Source organism: Vanellus vanellus (assembly GCF_965231255.1).
Source record: "Vanellus vanellus genome assembly, contig: HAP1_SCAFFOLD_34, whole genome shotgun sequence".
Classification (NCBI taxonomy): Eukaryota; Metazoa; Chordata; class Aves; order Charadriiformes; family Charadriidae; genus Vanellus; species Vanellus vanellus.
In genome coordinates, this window is record NW_028128340.1 from 2,188,902 (window position 1) to 2,208,043 (window position 19,142).

Genomic DNA, 19,142 nt, shown 5'->3' on the forward strand with positions numbered 1-19,142 from the left:
CCGGCCTCCGTGGGGGCCTCTCCCCGAAGGCCTCTTCCCCTCCTCCGGGCACTCCCCGGCCTCCCGGCGCCCAGCTGCCAGCCGGGGCCCGGCTCGGGGCTTCCGGAGAAGGGCAAGCGCCTCCCCCAGACAGAGCAGGGCCGGGCGGGACGGCGCCGGCCCGGCCCCACCGCAGGGCAGGGGCAGAAGCGGGCCGGGCGGCCGCTAACGGCTCCCTCAGGCAGAGCACAGACGGCGGCGCGCCTGCGCGCGCGCACCCACCGCCCCGCCCCGCCCCTCTCTCCCCCCTCAGCCTCCCCTCCACTAATGGCTGCGGGGGGCCCTCGGCGCCCTCCTCGCCGCCCCCGGCCCCGCCGCCGCGCAAGAGGCCGCCCCCCAGGGCAGCGAGCCGCCCCGCCGCCTCAGGGCCGCCCCCGGGCATCGCCCCGGCGCCCACTCCCCCCCCATCTCCCCGGCCAGAATCAATGCTATCAGCAGGGGTCGGGGGCATAACAGTTCAAGAGAAATTCCTTTGTGTAAGAAAGACCAAAGAGTTCTTCAAAGGATCCGGCTGTCCTGACATTTGGGGGGGCAAAGAGAGGAAAAAACCCACCTCGGACCAACCTGTGTGCTCCATTCCCAAAGGACAAAGTGATTGAAGTGGGTGTATGCCCGAGTTGCTTTCCCACCTTTTATGTCCTGTCCTCCTTAGACTTTGCTTTGCAACTCAGTGTAGGGATTTCCGAAACGAACTTAATTTGTTGGCGATAGGAAGAAAGGTAAAATGTTGGGAAGCATTAACGGAATGAGCCAAAGAGGCCTAATGTGCTGCAGCGGGATCATTAGCTCTCTGCGAGCGGTCGTTGGCTGGGAGAGGTTGGGGGGTGTTGAGGAGGGCTGCAGTTAGGTGTATGTGCCTGAGATGATCCCAGGGGCGCTTGGAGGGGGAGACCTTCGGGATAGGAAAAGTAACTTGGGAAGTTTGGGCCCTGTGAAGGGAAGTCAGCCTGCTGGGAGCTTCCCTAGGGTTGCAAAACACTGTTGTGTGTGTTCTTTCCTCAGCGTTTGCATAGTTGTGGATGATGATGATGACGAGACTCCGCCGAAAAAGCAAAAATCAGGTATCGCGCATTACACAAGTACTGAATATGCCCGATTTTTCTGAGGTTTCGTGTCCCTTGGAAAAGTCTGGCTTTTGTGCGCTGGCATTGTTCCTGAAACGGTGGCTTTTCAAGCTGTTGGCTTCTTGCCTTGTGGCTCTCTATGCCTATAGCCAATGGCTTGAGGGTGTCCGGTAGGGCTTAGCCCTATAGATGACGGACGTTCTCTGCGGTGACTGTGGCAGGGCCCAATACTTTTACTGCCAGCAGGAGATAGCCCAGGTCTCTGGCGCTGAGCCCGCGCCTGTCAGCAGAAAGAGTATCTTAAATCCAAGCTGTGTGCTCCCTCCTGTCTGTATTCGCAATGTACCTCTGTTGGTTTTCTATCCTGTTCTTATACGGCCTGTCTTTGTTTTTTAGATTATTCCATCTCTGAGCAGAAAGAGAAAGTTGAAGTTTCTGCAGTGCTGCAGTTGCCGACCAAGGCAACCAAACGCCCGGCGGCTTCCGTCAGCAAAGATGCTGCCGGCACAGAGTCTGCGGAAGAGGTTAGCGAGGGCTTTGAAATGTTAGGGTCTGTGCAAGGTGCGAGAGCAAGCGGCTCTCCCTACTGCATCTTGAGGTTGAGCCTGCTCTGAGCCTGTACAGCAGTAGGTGGTTCTTTTGCATTTCTAGCAGGCAGCTCTAATGTGGGCTGGGTTTGCCTTACTCAAGCCTGCGTCCTCTGCTCCGGCACTGGCAGCTGCGGGAGGAGCAAACTGTTTGTTGTCTTCCAGATACTTGAGAATGGTTCAAGTTTATAGTTTTAGTGTGTTTGCAAACTGTTATTCTCTTTCTCAAGCTTGTGGTTAAGGAATCAATATACACTACCTGACAAGAAAAACTGCATACTTGCTCTGGATAAACCACTTTCTGCTCATTATCCACCAGTCCAGGAGAGCGTTCCTGTAGGACTTTGGCTCTGTAAAAATGAGCCACCTTGACTGCCTAGTTTGGTTCAAAGGTGTAGTGCAGTTTTTCTTATTGCCCCATGGGATTAGAGGGCTAAGAGACTGTCGGGCTCTAGTTCTTCGTTCCTGAGAGAGTCGTTAACTCTTATTTGTACACAATATATTTCTCAAGGGCCGAACTATCACCCTTTGGAATGTTTAGAAGCCGACTGAGTGATAACTCAGTGACAAGACTGTATTCTTTTAATTGCTGCACATATGAGAGCCTGTATTCAAAATTTAAAGCGTACCTGTCAAAGGTCCTGCCAAGATTTGCCACCTTCTGCAATCTGAACCAGCAAGTCATGGTCCCCAAGTCATAGTAGAGCTGACTACGCCTCAGGAAGTGTGTTTGCTGGGATTCACATTCAGGTTACACTCACGCTGGTGCTTTTTTGTTGTTTTCTTTTAAGCCTGGGTCCACTTCTTTAGAGCCTTCCACTAAAAGACCACGATTTTCGTCTCTCGAGGTAGCCGTGCTGCAAATTGGTAAGGCTGACATCAAGTTATACGACTTGTTTCATTTTCACCCTACCTTGTGTACTGTCCAAGTCTACCCCTAGGGTTCTGTAGGGATTATGGCAGGCACGGGACGAGGCAGCATCTGGGAATACTTGAGCGTGACCTCTGTTTCTTACCCGCATCCTTGCATTGCTTCTGGAGTGGAGCCGGGCGTCGATCTGGTCGTCTCGGTACCAGAGCTGCCTTGGATGCAGTCCTTCCGTTCTGATAGGTCCACTGTTAGCTTGCCAGAAGCAAATTGTTTTCAATGGTCCTTTTAGGTAGTAGATCCTGAGGAGCCTTTTGTATTTCAGGTTTCGGCTGGCAATACCTTGTGCGCGCAACTTGCTGCAGTTGCCGGTGTGAAAACCTGAAAATGTCCTAAAGTGACATAACACAAATCATATGATGATGTGAGAGAGAAAATGACAATTTATCTTTGGTGAAGCTCGTTACTGTAAACTCATAAACCTCTTCAGTTTCCTTTTATACTTACCCATGCCTTACGCTCTTCTCTCGTAGGTCAAATGCCGTGTGGGACCCATGCTCGCTTGACTAAGGAACCACTCTCTCGTCCTGACAAGACAATTCCCCGTCTGAGGTAAAAATCCTTCCGTTTTCTTTGACTTCTTCCCCGAAAGGTTTACTGCCTATGGTAAGGGAGGTCGTCAGCTGCTTCCCCCCCGAAGAACCAATATTAAACTTTTTCTTTAAATCCAGCTACTTAATTGACACAGGAGATTAGCTAGAGATTAAAGGTCTGCGGTAAGAGGAAGCGTTGAACTTGAGAGGAGGCTGAGGACACAATCAACAGCGTATCTTCAAGGCAGTTGTTGTGATTTTCACTTTTACTTCTCTCTACTTCCCCATTAGCCAGTTGAAGACAGCAGGTCTTCATCTGAAAGTCATAAACATCTCGTGTCTGTCTCCATCGTCATCGGTGTACGTGCTTGACAAAGCAGGTGGTGGTGGAGGTGCACATTGGAATGTTCTCTTGATACCGTTTCTTTTGCCGTTGATGTTTTGAGCACAAGCCGGAAGGGCAAACAGAGCATCAAAGCTGCTCCAGACAGCTTCTTACCACTGAGGCCACCAGTTAAGGAGTGCGCTGCGCCAGAATCCGCCACTGCAGATGAAAATCCATACCATGAAAATGATACAGAAGAGAGTTTCTCATGTAATTTTGGGTGCGCTGAGTTTAAGCGCACTGCATTTGAGAGCAGGTCAAGACTCTGCTGTCGGCGTCTCATCTGCCAGTCGTTGCTTATTGTGGTTTGGCTCATATTTTGGAGCAGATCTGGAGCCTGAGAAAGAGATTCCTTTCAGAGGAAGCTAAACCAGAGAAGTTCCTGGGGAAGGTGTCTAATGCACTCCAACCGCTACTGAGCATATAGTCCCTGAGGTCAGAGCAGGGCAGGTCTGAAGTAAAATGTCCCAGCAGTATGGATGTTGTGGACATTGCCATTCTCAGCGTCAGCATAACCTTTAACAAATAGATTGAGCAGAATTGGTCAGGGCTGGTTGAAATGAACGCTGTCTTGTCCCAGAGAGTAAAGTGGCCTCCTCAGGTTAATGCAGATATTTGTCGGATGTGCAAAGAATATTTTGTTCTTCTTAAAGAAAAACCCCAAAAGCCAGCGTGAATTGGTACGCACTGATAACAAATGCCCCCCGTATAAAAATTGTGATTCTCCTCTGTTGTTTGTTTCCTGCCCCAAAGTGTTCAAGCCTCCTCCAAGGAACCAGTGGCGACTGTGAGTCACCGGGAAGAACCAAAATACGGAGGAGAGGTCTATCCACGTGCAACACTCAGGACCGGTGAGTATCCCCATGATTCCAATCCGTTCCACTTTGTAGGTAGACGTCAAATCCGAATAGGGCATTTCTTACACACTCGCAGATGACGTTCCGAGTTCAAAGTGCTTGCCAGAATTCGAACTTCCTGACCATACCGTCATCCTTCAAAGTTTTTCCTTTTTTTTTATTTATCACTCAGAAATGGAGAGCTGTGTACATCTGATGGTGATTGAAAGTCGACTTCTTGTTTTCTTACTACTGCTTTTCTGTGCAGGTGTCGAATGTATAGATGTTTGCTGCCCGCAGCGGTCGCAGAGAGGTGATACGATCAGGTAGAGTCTCTTCTAATGATGCTTCTTGTTCCTTTTGGCTCTGCGCGTGTATCTCTTTCAGCCGCTGGTAGAGTCTCGAAGATGACCAACGGTCTTTGATCGTCTCAGTGCTGTGAAAGAGAAGTAGCTAGCTTGCGGCTCCGGAATTGCTTGCAAGCCAGTTGCATCTCCAACACAAGCGAGAGCCGTGCTGCGTGACAAAGAGGGTTGTGCTGGTGTGGTGTTTGCTGTGGGAAGAAAGCCAGTAAGGGTGCGAGTGGTGGCCGTCCCAAGTTGCCCTTGGATGTGCAGAATCCGTTTTTGTTTGTGAGTCGTTCTGCCGAGCCATCAAGGAGCTGACATTTCACTTCTTTCACTTGGAAACCCGCATCCTAAGCAGAAGGATTAGAGAGCTTGTAAAGCCTGGTGGGACTTGAGGCAGTTTTGGGGACTTTGTAAGTCCCAAAGGATGCCTGGGGTTTGCCTAGGAGGGGGAAAAAGGCAGCGTGCAGTTGGGTTTGAGAGGCCAGCGGCCTCATTGGTATTGGCTGTCTGAGCTGGCAGGACTGTGAGTTGCGACGGCTTTGCGGTCTTTATGGAAACAGGTCTTGGTTTCCCGAAGCTCACTCTGTTTGGGTGCAAGTCTAGTTGCAGATGTTCCTGTTATACCTTGCAGTAGAACACCCAGCATGCAGTGTTTATCAGCAGCAGATCACAAAGCACTCGACAGAGGAAGTGCTGGTTGCTTCCCTGTTTTCCAAATAATGCAACTGATAAAGAGAAGGAAAAGGAGTCTTGTACAAGTAGATGGGAAAAAAAAAACAAACTTCCAAAGCTCCCAGCTCTTCATTCTATCCCAGTCTTGCTGCTAAGAAAGACCGGTGCTGGAAGTTGAGGCGATATTGTCACATGTTGATGTGTGCAACCGGGGCTAGTCAGAATAGGCCTTGCAAAAGCCTTTCTTGTCCAGAGGGTGAATTCTTGAGAATTCCATGGGACAGGACGGATATAGAGCTCACTTCTCTCTCTCCCTCTCCTGGCAGGTACTGCACACCAGAAGAAAACTCTGCGGAAGAGGAAGGAGCAGTGAAAGAAACCATCGCAGGGGTAAGCTTGTGTTATTCCCAAGGAAAATAGAGCTCTTTGTGGTCAGAAACTTCATCAAATCTGTGCTTGATTGCTAGCTTAACGTCCGTTTGTCTAACAGAGGCAGCGTGGCACAGAAATCTTAGAAGATGCCTTATTCCGAGGACACCCTACACCTGTTCTGTCCAAAAAGTCAGCCAGCCTCGATGTGGAGGAAAAGAAAGTGCCAAGATTGGGAAAAACAGCGGAACGCTTTCCTCCACTCACAGAGGTACCGTAGGAGACAGTCTGTGAGACAAAAGAGAAGGTTGTGGCAGAGCTGCAAGGAAGTCCTCTTCTTCTCGGTGGTTCTTAAGGCGCTTTGAAATCTGAAGAACTTGCATTGAACCTGTTAGCGAGTGGCTGTGGTTGTGGCTTCACAGTGCGAGGGTCAGCACTAAAGCTGCTTTGAAGGATTTTGTGTGCTCCCCGCGCTCCTTCAGTTGTGCTGCCCTAAGGGTTTGTGGGCCTTCTGTTAGCGGGACGGCTGCCTCAGTTTCCCCCTTTGCCGTTCCCTTTGAAGTCCCCCACCTTCACGTTCTTTCAGGCTCCTGACTTAGCTGCCTCGGTACGGAGGATGCCCGCTGGGGTTGGCTTAAACCTGGGTATTGCGAGGGCCGCAGCAGCACCTGGGAAAGGGGGTTGCCAGAGTTGTGTTCCATTTTCAGCTGCTTGAGCGTGTTTGCTAAGTTGACGGGTTTTATCCCCACGTCCTTGGTGAAAAGAAACGGCAGCAAGCCTGGGCTGTGAAGTTCAAAGTTAGGATGCTGAAACCAACCAAGCAAGGCAAAAGCGCTATCGCTCACTGAGGCAGGAAACCGTCGAAGGCAGTTGCTCTGTCACCTGAGCTGAATTTACAGGCCGTGTTTCAGTGGAAAGCTGCCCCCAGGTCAGCGTGCTCCATGCTCTGTTTCACAAGTCCTTCCCCATTTAATTGTTCCTTTCAGGCCATGGAGAGAGAGGTCAGTGCCGCATTTGGCAAAGGTGAGCCAGATGAGATCATGAGCAGTGCCTTCAAACTAAAGGTCACTCGCGAAGACATCCGCACGCTCAGGAACCTTTGCTGGCTAAACGATGAGGTAAAACCAGCTGCAGCACAGGGCTAGTCTCACTCAGCCTTTATTGAAAAATACCCCTCCGCCCTGTACAGAAGTCGTGTCAACGTTCTTTGACGACCTCCGCTGCAGAGCCTAGAAATCTCTGTACACTTCTTATTTGAGGTGTTGAAGGGTCGAGCGTTTCTGGAAGTTCCGTTACTTCTTGTATGACGCAGCTTCCAGGAGTTCATCCGGGTTATTGGCGTGGGTGGCAGGTGTTTTGATCAAACTGCCGATGTAGCCCCGTGTGAAATCCTGGGAACAAAAGCCTCCAGCTGAGGCTGGAGTTCTCTGCGCTACGTGCTTAAGGGTGGCCAGAACAGAGGTGGTGCTGTATTTTTCGTTGGGGAAGGCAGCGTCTTATTTTGACACCTCACGTTTCCTCTTTATGGTGCAGGTCGTTAATTTCTACATGAGTCTGGTGATGGAAAGAGGGAAGAAGGAAGGCTATCCAGCAGTCCATGCGTTTAGTACTTTCTTTTATCCAAAACTAACATCTGGGGGCTACGAGTCGGTCAGAAGGTGGACCAAGAGTGTCGATGTCTTTAAGCAGGACATCCTCTTCGTGCCTGTGAACTCGCGAGCACACTGGACACTAGCCGTGAGTCCCACGGGCTTTTTCTTTAGAATTGGATGGGGAGCAAAAACTGGCAAGAGAAGTCATGTAGGTGTTGGGGGGTGTGCGGCACAAGGTTGTGCTTTGCCTAACGGTCACCTTTTAATAACAGGTCATAGATCTGAGGAAGAACACGATCACGTACTTGGACTCGCTTGGGCAGAAAGGGGACAAGATTTGTCAGACTTTGCTGTAAGTAACCGCTCCGTCACTGCTTTTCTGGTGTGAATGAGGAGAGGGGTTTTAGATTTAGTCCCTGTAAGGCGACTGCCAGTTTTCACGTGGCTTGTAGATAACCAAGCAGGAATCTTGGAGTTGCTTGCTGCGACTTGTCTGGCATCGACTGCTTATCTGCTGTCACAGCGTCCCCTGCACCCAGGGTCTGGGGTGCCTGGATTCTGCCACCTTCCCGTGAGAGGCACAGCCAAATACGCCATAGCCCCGTGGCACACGTGTGCCGACTTTGTTAGTTCTTGACCATTAGCTCACAGCCTCTCCCCGTGTTTGTAAGTTTCAGATTGGGATTTTTCCTCAAAATCAGCCTTAAATCAGCTGCAGTGAGGATCCTCTGACATTTTACCGTCCTGCCGTCCGTCTTCCTGTGATCCTTCAGCCGCTTTATTTTGTTGTTGGCCTAAATTACAGAGATGAAAAGGGATTTTTTTTTTTCCTTTTGTTTTAACCAGCCAATACCTGCAAAAAGAAAGCTGGGAAAAAAGACAGCTGGAGCTGGATGTTTCAGAGTGGACTCTTCACAGCATGGAGCCACGTGTACGTGAGCACCCCTTGGGTTTGAAATGGGAACTGTAAGTGCTTCTTTGGGGCCCAGATCCTGGCACGTGACAAAGAAAGGGTTGAGCTGATGTTCCTCGAGGAGTTGATAGTAAAAAGCAGTCCCTAAAGACCGGATTTAAGAAAGGTCACTTAAGAAAGAGGCGGTGCGAACCTTGAGACACCTCGCAGGGGGGAGGGCTGCTGCCCCTTCTGGGCCTGCCAAAAATTTGGATCGTAGTGTCCGAGTCCGGGAGGCAGAGGGGAGGGATGGTGAGCAGTGAACTGGGTCTGTTCCTCGTGGGCGGGAGTGGGTATCGGGGATTAGGCAAGTAGGGTCAGGAGTGTGCGGTGAGCGCAGTGTCGGTGTGGGTAATGTGCGCTGCTTCCAAGTTGCTTTTCTTTTGAGACAGAGGGAAATCCTCCATCTTCTTTGCATTCCTTAGGAGATCCCTCAGCAGCTGAATGGAAGCGACTGCGGCGTCTTTATGTGTAAATACGCAGATTACATCGCCAGAGAGAAACCGTTCAACTTTAGCCAGGTGAGTGAAGGTCATAAACCCCTCCAAGCCCCTCTCGCCCAGGGACAGGAGCCAGGGAGGTTAGGCAGCAGCTCTTCATTGTGTCCGGGGCAGGGGCTGAGGTTTCGTACCCTGTTTCGGTGCGTAGTTGCTGGGATCAGAACTTCCAAGTGGCCTGGGCAGGGCAGAGCTGTGGTTCTCCATCCCCGCCTTTGGGAGCTGCTGCCGGTGAGATTCCTCTTGGGCAAGATACTGCTGCCAGCGGGTTTGGCATATCTGGGCTCGGTATCTTTTGGAGAAATGGCTTCTACCCTTTGACCAGTCAAGACACCGCTTCTTTTTCTTGATTTCGTTTTAGACGGGTCTTTTATTAGCGTGCTTGTAAGCTGTCGCGTGGTCAAGTCAATCTGGTTTTGTCGGGTTGTCGTGTCACCCTCTTAGGAACCGCGTGGGGTGTTGTACCCAAACGGTTGACAGTTCCTAAAGGGAACTTCCTATTAAGGACTCCGCTGGGCGTTTATGCGTGTTTGCCACCTCTTTCTACCGTGACGTCATTATTTAATTTCTCTTTTCTTTCTCTTCTCAGACTCACATGCCATACTTCCGGAAGAAGATGGTGTGGGAGATAATCCACCAACAGCTGCTGTGACACGTGGACTCTTAGAGCTCTTCTTTTGATTACGTTTCTTCGACCTTAGTTACTTTTCTTAGGCCTTTAGTTAGTTTTCTTAGACCTTTAGTTACATTTCTTAGACGAATTTTCCTCTTTAGGTTATGAAGTAGAAGTTAAGATGGTTTATTCCCCCCACCTCCCTTATTTTGGAGACAGTAACTCTGGGGTTTTGGTACACAAGTTTTCCTCTTTAGCTTATGAAGGAGAAGTTAAGATGGTTTGTTCCCCCCACCTCCCTTATTTTGGAGACAGTAACTCTGGGGTTTTGGTACACAAGTTTTCCTCTTCAAATTATGAAGTAGTGGTTAAGACAGTTTATTTCCCCACCTCCACCACCACCACCACCCCCCCCTTATTTTGGAGACAGTAACTCTCTTTGAAATTAGCTAACGCACCTTAAGCAAGAGCCAGAAAGGTGGGTGTGACCTCGTTAAGGGCAGAGTGAAGAAGGAACATCGTCAACTTCCATGGCTGAGCCGCACGCTCGCGCCTCACAGCGCACGCGACCACGTTACAGACAAATGGGAAACATCCGTGGTGGTGGTTACAGTCGTGTTTGCCCAACTTACCTTCCCAAGGACAACGTGCTGAACTACCGTCTCCTCAAAGAGAGTTTTCCTCTGTTTCTGGAATATCTACCGTCTACTTGATTCCTAAAACTGGATTTGTCACGACCACAGAAAGAAAGCGTTTACCATCTCTTGATTTCTCACCAAAGCCCCTGTCCTTTGGGCTGGTTTGGGGTTGGCTTGTTTTGCTGCCTCCAGGGAGTTATCTAATGTGAAAAGAGAAGTATTTATTTCTTTATATAATATAAATATTTATTTTAATAAAAAGAGCCTTAATGGAAGGAAACTCTCCCTGTGTCCTGGTTTGAGGTAAAAGAGAACCAATTTTGTTCAGTAACTTGGCTTCTTAGCTGGGCCTCTTCTACCAACTGAAATTAACTGCCTATTGTGCCGTCAGCGTTCACTCTCTCAGAGCGATAAGAGCAATGGTTACAGCTGATGCCCAGGCATGGGATGCAGAGAGGCTCTTGCTTATACTCATTGCTATAACCCCCACGGCCAACCAGCTTTGTTATTTGCCCCGTTGGAGGGTCGGAAGCGGAAAAGCATAGTGGGGTCCCACCTGCGGGGAGGAGCGACAGGACAGGTGACCCAAAACTGACCAACAGGGTATTCCATCCCATCTGCCTCATGCTCAGTAGAAAGGGGACCAAAGGGATCAAAGGGTTCTTCTACCTGGGGAATGTTTACTTCGCCCTTTGATAATTATGCTGATGTGACCCCATCAGAGCTGGGGCATGGCAACCTTCTGGGCTCTGAGGATAAGGACTGGTACCTTGTTAAGATCGTGGTTTTGTTGTTGATGCTCCTGAATGTGGTGCAGGGGTGGTTTCTTGTGAAACCAAGTGCAGGGGGAGCTGGAGGGGACCGTGCGCTGCCGCCACTCAGACCCGCGCAGCCGCTCGGCGATCTGCAGCGGCGCGAACCGCGGCCCCGCCCGGCCCGGCCGCAGCTGTCCCCCCCGGAGCAACGGCACCACCGGCAGCCGCCTCCCCCACGGCACCGGCGCCACCGGCAGCCGCTCCCCCCACGGCACCGGCGCCACCGGCAGCCCCCCCCCCACCGCCACGGCACAGGCGCCTCCGCCGCCGCCTGCACCGGCACCGGCACCCGCACCACCGGCAGCCGCCCCCCCCACCGCAACAACACCGGCCCCTCCGCCGCCCGTCCCGGCACAAGCCGCGCCCCCCCCCGCAGCGGCACAAGCCACGCCGCCGCCTCTCCCGGCACAACCTACTGCAGCCACTACAACCAGTACCAAAACTACTCCAACTCCATCAAAATCGGTACAAGCCGCCCCGGGAACCAGGAGCAGGAAGAGGAGGTCAACTCCTTCCCCTGCCCCTTACCACAAAGACCGCCTCAAGTCACATAGCTTGGGGGAGAGTTCTGAACAAGATCCAGGGGAGGGTCCTTCAAGACCACAGAAGGGAAAGAGACCTTTGAAAACAGACAAAGGCCAGAGTCCTTCTAGAGCAGATGCTGGAGAGGCCCCTTCTGGGGCAGCCTCCCCACAGGAGGACTCAGATGTAGAGGGAGTTGTTCAATCCTTCTCCGTGAAAGATCTGAGAAGTATCAGGAAGGACTTTAGTCGTCATGAAGGCGAAACACTTGTCTCCTGGTTGCTCCGATGCTGGGATAGCGGGGCAGATACCCTAGACTGAGATGGCAGAGAAGCTAGGCGATTGGGAAACCTGTCCAAGGATGGAGGGATTGTACCTGAAAGAACTGCCTGTGCGAGAGGTGATTTATAGTGATGGGCAAGCGACAGTAGACCCTGAGGAAATGCCATGCAAACGATCTCTGCTCAAAAAGTTTGTACAAAGTGCACCATCAACATATTCCCACCCATTGTCAACAATGGTCTGGGGAGGATCCGATACTGACACACCAACTGTAAATGAAGGGGTTAAGAAGGTACGACAGTATGAAGACAGTCTCTCTGGTCCCTTCTCTGTGGCAGCCATAGAAAAGCTGACTGTGACCACCGAGAAAATGACTGAGAAACTGACTGAGAAAATAGAGCAAATGACCCAGAGATTAGTTGAGCAAACCGATAAACTGTTTGATAAACTAACCAAGGTGGAGGAAAAACTCCATGCTTTCCCTGTACAGACTCATGTTGCAGCTGCTAAGAGGAAACGCCCTCCTACTCAAGAGAAAAACCACCCTCCGACTCAAGACAAATCAAAGCCGATGCGAGATATCCTGTGGGTTTGCCTCTGTGAATATGCAGAAGACATGAAGAAGAGGGATGGAGAACCTACCTCAGCCCTACAGGCACAGGTGCTTGAGTTGCAAAATGAAGCCGATAGAAGAAAGGATTCTTACAGGAAGAAGGTTGCTCCAACCTACGGTAGGCGATTCTATGGACCAGGTAGGAACCAATCTGATAATCGTAGGTACTACGGTCAACAGTAGAGGTGCCCTGCCTCCAGCCAGGAGGAGGAGAGGGACAACCGACTTTATTGGACTGTGTGGATTCGATGGCCTGGCACATGAGAGCCACAAAAGTATAAAGCCCTGGTGGACACTGGTGCACAGTGGTGGTGCTTTTTTTTTTGCTGTCTCCAGGGAGTTATCTAATGTGAAAAGAGAAGTATTTATTTCTTTATATAATTTAAATATTTATTTTCATAAAAAGAGCCTTAAGGGAACGAACCTCTACCTGGTAATGAGAGAGGGTGATTTATTCTTTTTTTTTTATTTAACTGAAAAAAAGTTGGATGTAGCGATGTGGATTTTCGCTCCCTCACAATCCCCCAGGAAGAGGATTGGAGCCAGGAGGAGCATCGGAGCACAGAAGCCGCGAAGCGATGGTCACACAGTGCTGCAGGGGCAATCGGGGTGTCGTTCAGTGGTGAGATGAGCAAGCAGCATCCCGAAAATCCGCCCCTGGAGAGGGGTCAGCGGTGTACGGACGCTCTCTGTGTTCTGTAAACCCCCTTTGGGGAGTCCCTGCTGCCCCCTTGGCAGTGCCCGGGTGGCTGTGACTGCTGAAAGCTGGTTTGGTGCGTTGAGGTGTTAGGTGGGGTGGCAGCAGCCCCTGCCCGCCCCGGGAGGGGGGACACCACCTCTCCGGTGGCACTGGATGGGTGGGAGGGAGGGAGGGAGCACAGCTCTGGGAGCCATGGAGAAAGGCGTGGGGGTGTCCCTCATCGTGGCAGCCCCCAGCAGCCCTACCCCGCCACACGGCCACCCCAAGGACACCCAAGCCCCATCTTGGTCCTCTCCCTCTTGGGTGATGCCCTTCCACCCGCCCTGGAGGTGCGCTCCTCTCCTGCAGGGGGGGACGCCCAGCACTCGCCTGGCTAGAGAAGCACCGGGGGGGTGCTTAGGGGGCATCTGAGCTTCCCAGTTACACGGGCATAATTAGGGCGCCCTTAAGAACCATTAATAACCACTTTGGCTCTGCTAACCAACTGCGGCGAGGCCCCCACCCCGCTTTAGCGCAGGCTTTGTGATGCCAACACCTCCCCGAGCCACTGGGTAAAGCGACGCCTGGCAAAAAAACACCATCACCCAAAGAAAACCCCACACCACATCCCCCACTCCCCGCCCACCCCTTCTCCCCCCATCACAGCCATGGGACAAACTCCCACCACCACCACACCCCAATCTCAGCTCGGCCGTGACACCCCCAAGACACTGGAAAGAAAGCAACCGAGAGCAAGCTCAGGCTCCTGTGAGCTGCAGAGATTTCTCTTTGGTTTTTGATGTTGTCCTTGGATGGGGTTTGGTTGGTTGTTTTTCACACAACACTTTGCAGTAGAGGACAAAAACGTGGTGTCGCAGCCCCCGGGGTCGGCGCCGGCACTGCCACCTCCCCCCCCCAGCTCCTGTCCCTCCTCTTGCCCCGCAGCTGTTCCCACTTTCCTTGCTTGGTTTGGTTGGTTTTTTTTCCTTTCTACCTTTCTTTTTTAATATGTTTTCGCTTCCCCCTTTTTTCTCTTTTACCCCTTTTTTCTTTTGACCTTTTTTGCTTTTTCCCCCCTTTTTCCCCCCCTTTTTTTCTTTTTCTCTTTTTCATTTTCCCACTTTATTTTTCCTCCTTTCCCTTTTCTCTTTTTAAACATTTCTCAAGCTTTCTCCTGAAGGAACGGCCCCTGGCTCTCCGCTAGCAGAAGGAGCCTACGGAAGAGCTCTGGCACTGACATGGGCAGGAACACCCACAAGTGAGAACTGGATAGACAAAAGGCTCCTCAATGATGACACTGGGGCAGCCCGACCTTAGAAGCAGCAGAGGAGCAGAGCCACCCAGAGAACAGGAAGGGCTATTCAGGGCCTTATTGTCTGCGCGAAGTAACCATCTGCTGAGAACCGGTCTGGCGGCTCAGAGCTCAGCCACAGCAGCACTCTTGAGCCAAAGGGGAAAAGTACACCGGCAGGAAGACTGGGAGCCTTCCTCCACAACAACCCACAGATCATGACCAGAGTGGTGCCTATTCCCAGCCTACACTAATGAATACGTACGCCTTTGCATCAGAAAGGAACGCTTGCTTTACCAGCCCCTGGGCGAGTTGGGAGCCATCCCCCTTGCACCCAGCGCTGCAATAAACATGCTGCTTTGTAACTCGCCCCGAGTTGGGGAGTTTCTTTCCCCACGTCAGCACCCCTGGGATTGCTTTCCTTCTCCCGCCTCGCACTCGCTCGACATGTTTTTTTCCAACTCATTCTTTTTTATTAAAAAAATTAATGAAAAAATGCTCCAACTCTCAGTTTTACAAGGCACACAAAATCTCTAAAAGGGAAACACAAGCGTGAGGTGCTGAGGTACCAAAACCTGCCCCTGTTAGTCCAACTAAAGGGACAGCGTCGGGAGGCGACGGAGGAGGAAGGGGGAGGCTGTGGGATGGAGAGAGCCCTCCCCGTACCCCTCAGCTGCGCATCCTCGCAGCGCCGCGGGAATGGGGGGCTGTGTGTCTGGGCGGGTCTTTGGTTTGCTCCCCTGACCTGCTGGGGGTGGTGGAGGAGGTTGGAGGGGGTTGTCCGGCAGTGGGGTTACATTCATCAGGCGGTGCTGGGCGGCACGACAGGAGCATCACTTGCTGTGCTGCGAGGCCGGGGCTCCCGGAGCGTGTTTCTGCTCCTGCTGCTTCACCTGCTGGACCATTTCCCTCATCTTCCACTGTGCAGTCTTGGGGAGGAGAAGGGAAAAGCAAGAGTTGGGGGTCAGGGCACTGTTTCTCCCACCACCACCCACCCCTGAGCCCCCACCGAGCATCTGGCCTTCTACTAAACACAGGCGGGAGAGGTGGGCCCATGCCAACGGGTACAGGAGAGCTGGGGAGAGACTTTTTACAAGGGCATGGGGTGACAGGACGAGGCGGAGTGCCTTCAAAGTGGAAGAGGGGACATTTAGAGGAGGTAACAGGAAGAAATTTTTCACTGTGAGGGTGGTGAATCACTGGCCCAGCTTGCCCAGAGAAGCTGTGGCTGCCCTAGCCCTGGAGGTGTTCAAGGCCAGGTTGGATGGGGCTTGGAGCAACCTGGGCTGGGGGGAGGTGTCCCTGAACAGGGCAGGGGGGTGGGACTCCATGATCTTCAAGGTCCCTTCCAACCTCAACCGTTCTGTGATAAGTTGGGGAGCAAAACTGCTCCCCGCACACTCCCATTCCCTGACCTCGGCAGTGCAGAGGGGAAACTGAGGCACGAAGCGCAGGACCAGCCCCGCAGCGCCTTCCTCACCTTGATGGAGGCACCCGCAAACCGCACCAGCTGCTTGATGTGCTGCCCCTTCTTCCCGATGATGGCCCCCACCGCCTGCGTCCCGATGAACACGTTCACAACCTCTTGCTCCGGAAGCTGCGGGGGCATGGAAGAGTGAGAGGGTCAGGGCACCAGCTGGACAGGGGACAAAGGAGGTGGCTGTCCCCATCCCACCATCCCATGGTAGTGGTTGCCCACTCTCCCAAGGTGCCCCAGCAAAGATCTCCTGGAGAGGGGACACAGGCACCTAAAGGGTGCTGATGTGGGAAGGCGCTGGCTGGGGGAGCTCCGCCGAGAGCTGGCTGAGAGCTATGCCGAGGAGCTCTATGGTGGGAGAGAAAATGAGGGTCAGTGATGGCCCCAGCATGCCAGACCCTTCCCGGCCACCCCCAGACCCACGCACAGCAGCAAGATACCACCATAAGCCCGGCAGGGACACGGGGACAACCCTTCAGGCCCTCAAACCCCCCCTCACAGAGCGTGGGTGCATCTGAGCTGCATCCAGCGCCATGGGGCTGGGAGGCAGACGGGGGCTCCCAGTTACCCCCACTCCCCCCACGCTGCCACCTTGCCGCCCGTGTCCCGCATCTGCAGGGGAAAACCACGACACAACTCTCTCCTGCTCTGCATTCCAGCAAGTGCAACCGGATGCTACCTGCAAACCACCACTGCTCAGCTGGAGGACGAGCAGACCCGGCTCCCCTGCCCAGCCTGGACGCCGCTCTCGCTCCCAGCCCTGGAAAAAAAGCCTCTCCAGGACGGGGCTGCAGCAACAGCCGCACATTTCCACCCCACAGGACACAGCTCGTTAACGAGGGGCGAGCACCGCATTTCAAAGCCCCCTTAGGAGCAAGGCAGCGCCCCAAGAGCCAGCCCAACCCCCCAGCACACAGCTCAGCACTCACCACACGCTCGCCGGCCCCCGCAGCAGCGGCTCGAGCGGGGCTGCCTGCGGCCGGCGGTCGGGCGCCGCTCCGTCACAGCCGCTCACCATGGTGGAACGCCGAACGCAGTCCGCGTCCTTCCAGTCGCGCCGCAGCCATGGCGCAGCCGGGTGCAGCGAGCGCAGCTCCCCGCCAGAGGGGCGCAAAGCGCCGTGCGAGCGCGCAGGAAAGGGCTCGGTAAGCCCGGGATTGGCATTCCCTCACCCACCGCGGGCAGAGGAGGCAGGAGGGGGCGCGCGAGAGCCCGCGCCGCCGGCCGCTGTCGCTCGCCTCAGGCCTGCGGGACGCCGAAAGGCTTCTCCGCTCTCCGAGGGGCCCCTCCGCTCTCTGGGAGGCTTCTGGGGGGCCCCTCCGTCTCTGGAGGGCTTCTGGGGGGCCCCTCCGTCTCTGGAGGGCTTCTGGGGGGCCCCTCCGGCCTCCGTGGGGGCCTCTCCCCGAAGGCCTCTTCCCCTCCTCCGGGCACTCCCCGGCCTCCCGGCGCCCAGCTGCCAGCCGGGGCCCGGCTCGGGGCTTCCGGAGAAGGGCAAGCGCCTCCCCCAGACAGAGCAGGGCCAGGCGGGACGGGCGGGACGGCGCCGGCCCGGCCCCACCGCAGGGCAGGGGCAGAAGCGGGCCGGGCGGCCGCTAACGGCTCCCTCAGGCAGAGCACAGACGGCGGCGCGCCTGCGCGCGCGCACCCACCGCCCCGCCCCTCTCTCCCCCCTCAGCCTCCCCTCCACTAATGGCTGCGGGGGGCCCTCGGCGCCCTCCTCGCCGCCCCGGGACCCGCCGCCGCGCAAGAGGCCGCCCCCCAGGGCAGCGAGCCGCCCCGCCGCCTCAGGGCCGCCCCCGGGCATCGCCCCGGCGCCCACTCCCCCCCCATCTCCCCGGCCAGAAGCAATGCTATCAGCAGGGGTCGGGGGCATAACAGTTCAAGAGAAATTCCTTTGTGTAAGAAAGACCAAAGAGTTCTTCAAAGGATCCGGCTGTCCTGACATTTGGGGGGGCAAAGAGAGGAAAAAACCCACCTCGGACCAACCTGTGTGCTCCATTCCCAAAGGACAAAGTGATTGAAGTGGGTGTATGCCCGAGTTGCTTTCCCACCTTTTATGTCCTGTCCTCCTTAGACTTTTCTTTGCAACTCAGTGTAGGGATTTCCGAAACGAACTTAATTTGTTGGCGATAGGAAGAAAGGTAAAATGTTGGGAAGCATTTAACGGAATGAGCCAAAGAGGGCTAATGTGCTGCAGCGGGATCATTAGCTCTCTGCGAGCGGTCGTTGGCTGGGAGAGGTTGGGGGGTGGTGAGGAGGGCTGCAGTTAGGTGTATGTGCCTGAGATGATCCCAGGGGCGCTTGGAGGGGGAGACCTTTGGGATAGGAAAAGTAACTTGGGAAGTTTGGGCCCTGTGAAGGGAAGTCAGCCTGCTGGGAGCTTCCCTAGGGTTGCAAAACACTGTTGTGTGTGTTCTTTCCTCAGCGTTTGCATAGTTGTGGATGATGATGATGACGAGACTCCGCCGAAAAAGCAAAAATCAGGTATCGCGCATTACACAAGTACTGAATATGCCCGATTTTTCTGAGGTTTCGTGTCCCTTGGAAAAGTCTGGCTTTTGTGCTCTGGCATTGTTCCTGAAACGGTGGCTTTTCAAGCTGTTGGCTTCTTGCCTTGTGGCTCTCTATGCCTATAGCCAATGGCTTGAGGGTGTCCGGTAGGGCTTAGCCCTATAGATGACGGACGTTCTCTGCGGTGACTGTGGCAGGGCCCAATACTTTTACTGCCAGCAGGAGATAGCCCAGGTCTCTGGCGCTGAGCCCGCGCCTGTCAGCAGAAAGAGTATCTTAAATCCAAGCTGTGTGCTCCCTCCTGTCTGTATTCGCAATGTACCTCTGTTGGTTTTCTAGCCTGTTCTTATACGGCCTGTCTTTGTTTTTTAGATTATTCCATCTCTGAGCAGAAAGAGAAAGTTTCTGCAGTGCTGCAGTTGCCGACCAAGGCAACCAAACGCCCGGCGGCTTCCGTCAGCGAAGATGCTGCCGGCACAGAGTCTGCGGAAGAGGTTAGCGAGGGCTTTGAAATGTTAGGGTCTGTGCAAGGTGCGAGAGCAAGCGGCTCTCCCTACTGCATCTTGAGGTTGAGCCTGCTCTGAGCCTGTACAGCAGTAGGTGGTTCTTTTGCATTTCTAGCAGGCAGCTCTAATGTGGGCTGGGTTTGCCTTACTCAAGCCTGCGTCCTCTGCTCCGGCACTGGCAGCTGCGGGAGGAGCAAACTGTTTGTTGTCTTCCAGATACTTGAGAATGGTTCAAGTTTATAGTTTTAGTGTGTTTGCAAACTGTTATTCTCTTTCTCAAGCTTGTGGTTAAGGAATCAATATACACTACCTGACAAGAAAAACTGCATACTTGCTCTGGATAAACCACTTTCTGCTCATTATCCACCAGTCCAGGAGAGCGTTCCTGTAG

The 19,142-nt window shown here is 53.6% G+C and overlaps 1 protein-coding gene across 1 annotated transcript in view; it reads left to right on the forward strand.

Moving 5' to 3' along the window:
* The window catches only part of LOC309684554 (sentrin-specific protease 2-like), a gene marked incomplete at both ends in the record, with an annotated part of 66,565 nt that overhangs the window by 39,377 nt on the left and 8,046 nt on the right, over positions 1-19,142 (forward strand). The window contains 6 exons of the mRNA XM_082500450.1: positions 5,885-6,034; positions 6,750-6,881; positions 7,297-7,500; positions 7,628-7,707; positions 8,202-8,286; positions 8,733-8,828. Of these exons, the coding sequence (XP_082356576.1) occupies positions 5,885-6,034; positions 6,750-6,881; positions 7,297-7,500; positions 7,628-7,707; positions 8,202-8,286; positions 8,733-8,828 (747 nt within the window). The remainder of the gene's footprint in view (positions 1-5,884; positions 6,035-6,749; positions 6,882-7,296; positions 7,501-7,627; positions 7,708-8,201; positions 8,287-8,732; positions 8,829-19,142) is intronic.